The sequence below is a fragment of the Olea europaea genome, unplaced genomic scaffold (assembly GCF_002742605.1).
Source record: "Olea europaea var. sylvestris unplaced genomic scaffold, O_europaea_v1 scaffold3294, whole genome shotgun sequence".
Lineage (NCBI taxonomy): Eukaryota > Viridiplantae > Streptophyta > Magnoliopsida > Lamiales > Oleaceae > Olea > Olea europaea.
In genome coordinates, this window is record NW_019251867.1 from 30,924 (window position 1) to 35,985 (window position 5,062).

At 35.2% G+C, this 5,062-nt stretch overlaps 1 protein-coding gene across 1 annotated transcript in view; it reads left to right on the forward strand.

The window, feature by feature from the left end:
- LOC111385813 overlaps positions 1-4,783 on the forward strand; it is a 9,437-nt gene extending 4,654 nt beyond the window's left edge. The window contains exons 5-13 of the mRNA XM_023010234.1: positions 520-587; positions 874-1,129; positions 1,255-1,383; positions 1,500-1,606; positions 1,682-1,735; positions 1,834-1,917; positions 3,035-3,198; positions 4,045-4,194; positions 4,341-4,783. Coding sequence (XP_022866002.1) covers positions 520-587; positions 874-1,129; positions 1,255-1,383; positions 1,500-1,606; positions 1,682-1,735; positions 1,834-1,917; positions 3,035-3,198; positions 4,045-4,192 — 1,010 coding nt within the window. The 3' untranslated portion in view covers positions 4,193-4,194; positions 4,341-4,783. The remainder of the gene's footprint in view (positions 1-519; positions 588-873; positions 1,130-1,254; positions 1,384-1,499; positions 1,607-1,681; positions 1,736-1,833; positions 1,918-3,034; positions 3,199-4,044; positions 4,195-4,340) is intronic.
- Positions 4,784-5,062: the final 279 nt, after the last annotated feature.

Sequence of the window (5,062 nt, forward strand, 5' to 3'; positions counted from 1 at the left end):
TTGAAGGATAATGTTTAGTGGAACATTTTCTTTAGGGTGTTCTCATTATAGTTAATTCTGTGTGTTAATGCTAAAAACCCGTTTCTTCAATCAGCCAGATTCACATCCCTAATGGCCTACTTATGTTGGTCAAGATATGTTTAGCTGACCATCACAGAGTCACTGGTATGGTTTAGTACGTATGGCATTCTAGAGTAACAGGAAGGTATTTTTTTTGGAATATATATATCTCTTCAATACCTTTGGTGTATTTTTTACTTCTTGAAAACATTCCTTTTTATATACATAAATATCGTATATATATGTGTACTGATATAAATGAGACAGTGGGTGGTCTAAATATACATAGGGGTTTAATAGAGACATCCATTGCTATATTGTGCTCCAAGAACATTACTTGTGATATGTTTCTGTATTTCTAATTTATTTATCAAATATAGATAATTAATTGTGGTTTCTTTTAATGTATCAATGTTGCCTCTTAAATCAGTGACTCGACATCTTTCATCATTTTTTCAGGAATTGTACCAGCATCAACCATCCTCTTAGACGTGTATTGGAAAGAAATGAATGCAGATTCTGAATGGGTAGAACTCTATAGCATGCAGCTACTTCTATCATTTTAAATATTTATAACTTCGTCCTATTTTCCTCTTCGGAAAAATGTTGGGAGGGAAACAGCATACACTTATACATAATATGTTTGTTAGGTTAGAAAACTGACTGGTTTAAGTAAATCAACAATTATGAGAACAATGATAGTGATGCCCAAAATAATAACAATGAATCTATGATTGTGAACATTAGTAATATCATTAGAACAATAACGCTATAGGTATGAGTATGGATTGGACTGTTTTTTTTTCTTTGCAGGCTAAAGTGAATGATGCTTTTGATGGAGTTGAGGAAGGATATGAAAGTTCACGCGATGAGATCTCATCTGTTTCTTCCTATAATCATTTGAAGGAAGATGTGCATAAAGCTTTTGGAAGTTCATTATCATTGCAGTCATTTGCAGCAAGGTCTTCCAATAGAGGTTCTGTGTATCTTGAAGGACGCACGAGCATATCTTCAAACGTAGCACTTCCTCGGCTGTCTGTGGCTGAGGTCTTACATGATTCTACTGGTGGTAAACTATTTTTTAACGTTAAAGCTTCAATCTCTAACATCAAAACTCAAACTATTTTATATGTGAGAGTAATTGCTTGGTTGGTAAAGCTGCATCATATCTTACAATTTTGTCTTTGTGAACAGATGCTTTGTCCTCGAACAGGTCTTCAGCTATCGCATCTCCAAATCAGCAGCTAAAACATCCAGAAACCTTTTCTGTAGGTGATGGCATGAGAGTATCATCTTCCTCCAGAAATACTGAACCTGGAGCATGTAATTTATTACTGTTGCATTCTTCGTAAATCTGAAACTTGTTTCCTTCATTCATTCCATTATTTGACATAAGCTATGATGTTTCAAAACTAATTTGCTGCCAACATTTTCTGCAGCAGAAGGGTATGTTCGAGGAAGATCATATAATATCAGACTTGATGACAAAGTTCTACTAAGATTTTCACCAAAGAACTCTGAGTCAAATTACTACTTCAGTGATATGGTAGTAACATGAGGATCTTTTCTATTGTCTTTATTTTAGTTCTTCCTTATATTTCTTTTTCATTATAACTGACAGATAGGTGGAACCCTTACCTTCTTTCATGAAGAAGGGCCTAGGAGATGCCTTGAGGTACTTTTGCATTTCATCATATATCACTGTGAACTACCATTAGCATAGGGTTACTTTTCTCCGAATATGGATTTGACTGGCTTCTTGGTGCCTTTTAGTTGACAATAGCTCTGGAGATGATGGAGACTATAAGTCGGCACTTTGTCCATCCTTCTCGGAGGCATTCTCCTATTATTACTAAGGTAAGTGGTACCGATACTATGATGACTTTTCTTTCTGTAGATAGGAACAGAAATTTAGTCGATATCCTCGGAAACGAAAGAGAAATTTCGCAGAGGCCTAAAATAATAATCTCTCTTTCATAAGCATGGTGTCAAGTAGATATTAGTGTATAATTTTAGCAGTTTTGAGTCCTTATATTTTTTGAGCATTTATTTATTTATTTATTAGGGGGATCAAAGCCCCACCCACACACACAAATGGAGGCTAGAACCCAGATATCATTTCTATCTTTTCAATATTTTGTATACTTTAAACTCGTGTTATGAACCCAGTTAAAATCTTGCTACCAACTTGTACTTGTGAGTAGAATAATGACACTGGTTGAGGAAATTGATTCTAGAACTTTGCTGCATTTCTGTTCACTTGTTAGGTGCATTTGTTCTAGTACAATTTTCACTGCTCCATTTCAAGTCACATTGTTTCACATGAGATTTTGGTCATAAATGGTTTAGAAGCAAAAGTAGAACATATGTGGACCAAAGGGTTTCCTTTTCTTAAATAGAAATTCACATTTACATAAAGGCACTTTAATAGACGCTGTGACAAGCAGATACTAAGATGGAATAGGACAGGCCAAGCTGTATCGGATCAATTTAATGAACTCATGCAAAGCCCAAGCATGACCTTTGACTTTTAACAAATGTCGCCTAGCCAAGGGTTGAAAGATGATCCACTGGGTGGTATGACCTAGGGAAATCCTGATTCATTTCACGTGATGCCTGAATACATCAAATGCGTTCTGGTGCAGCGCATATTACCGTGATTCTGACACATTCTTGGTTAAGGCCAAAATCATAATCATCCCAAAAAATTGTGATTTACCTAAAAATTTTTGCAAGATATCTAAAAATCATCTTACATCTGCGGAAAGAGCTATTAGCCTATATCAGGAATTTGTGCAAATTGTTTACCATTAGGCCATATTCTAATGATAAAATTGAGAAGTGGTTTTCTATCTGTAAATTGTCCACAAGGAAATCTTAGCAATGTATTACTATGAAGATAAAATAATATTTATAATTTACTGTGTAAAGGCCTACAGGAAATCACCGATTTTTTAGCATCTGATTTCTGCAGGTTCATAGTGATCACCATGAGGTTGTTGCAGATTTAGTACAGACTAGCTTTCTCTTTTCAATTCCTATGGATGGACCAATGACTTTTTCTACCCGCTATGTCTCTGTGCAATGGGCTCTTCGTTTTGAGTTTCTTACTACTCCAAAGAATGTGGACTGGACAAGGTATAACTCTAATTATTCTGGAATGGAAGGATAAAAAATAGTTTGTTGCAGAGCATCAAATTCTACATTGCAATTCTGAGATGTCTCATTTTTACTGTAATTTTACTTAATGGCTACAGAAATGCCAGTTACTAGATCGTGAATTCATCAAAAGGGTTAATTACCAGATCTTGAAATCAGTCTACAACATAAATTTGCCAGGTGTGAAGAGCTGGTTACCATCACATGAATAAGATATTGCTACTTTCAAGTTAATTAAATATGAATTCCAGTTTTGAGATGTTAGTATAAAGGTTAAATTAGAATAAAGAATAGACAAAAATAAAAAATAAAAAATCCAAAATGAACGCAACTTTATATAAGGACATTGTTAGTAGCCTTTAAGCTGGATAAAATGAAACTTTGATGGAAGCACCTTTTTAATGATGGGGATAATTGTCTTGTGTTTTTCTCTGGGTTGCATACCTATTTAACTCATAATATGGATCATATATGCTCCTTTCTATGCTCCATTCATCTCTATTACATATACTAGGAGGTATGAATAAAAATTGTACACTGTTCCAGATCTGATATGAATATCCGTTACCAATTTATTGAATATGGTTTGACCGCTAAATTGTTGTCTGGACAACTGATTCAAACATTTCAAAAATCACTGGAGAGCTTTCCTTTTTTTTTTTTTTCTTTTTCTTTTTTTTTTTCCCTGCTCTTATTTTTCTCCAGCCTTGTATAGTCAAATTATTCTCTGTCATTACCTGCTAATTGAGGATGTTATAACTCGTTGCTCAATATCTCTCTCTCTTTTTTTTTCCCCGAACTTTTAATTACCGGCTTTAATATCAGATATGAGCATCCTCTTCTGATCGAGGGAAGAGAGAAATGTGAGTGGATTCTTCCAATTACCGTGCATGCCCCTCCTCTAGGGGCTGCAGCTGCCCAATCTCGAAATGAGAAGTCCTTCTCATTGGAACCCCTGTGGATTCGTACTTGAAGGTAAACTGAAACTCCAATCAGAGATGGTTGAGTTTTTATTGATCTTTTTTGCTACTCATCTTGCTATATATATGCAATCTGATGTCGAATTTAGGTGCAGTTCTCAAGATTTAGCCCTCTGACTAACGTTTTTAAACTTTCCTCAGGCGGGACGACTGGTGATGCAACAATCCAATTTAACCGCTGAAAGCTAAATATTCCATGGCAATTGGGTTCTTCTTCTTCCCAGAGATCGTGTGGTTAAATGCTGAACTGCTATAATAACAGATTCAGCCACAAAGGTTGACCATTTAACAATGTATCGTCAAGTGGATGCAGTCAGTAGCGAGAATGCTTTCCTTCACACTTTATCATTTAGAGTCTACATTTTTGGCACACCGGAAATAGAACTTCACACTTATACTATTTTCTGTTTAGTTTCTGGTCTCTCTCTCTTTCTTCATCCCTTTGTTACTGTACTTGTGTCTGCGCTTGTACATTTGTAAAAAATAATAATTCAGCTGTTTTCCAGCGCATCGAGGCAAAGCAAGGTCTGCCTACATGGATCCCATTTGTTATTTTTGACGTGCAAATTTTCTGGTTATTAATATCTCATTCTTTGGTGCATCATGACATTTTCACAACAGTGAAGAGGAAGAACAAAGAATCAAGTAACGTGAATTACGGCATGGCAAAGGATTCCACTTATTGTAGCTGCTCGTGCAATTTTCTAGTCATCGGGTTTTTTGCCCAAAATTAGAAATTCAATGAATCTGATTTAAAAAATTTTAAATGAATCATTGGTGTAATAATTTTTGGAAGTAAAACTGGAGTAGACAAAGTGGAGTGTTGGTATCGAATGTAAGAATGTTGAGTTGAATTAAACAAG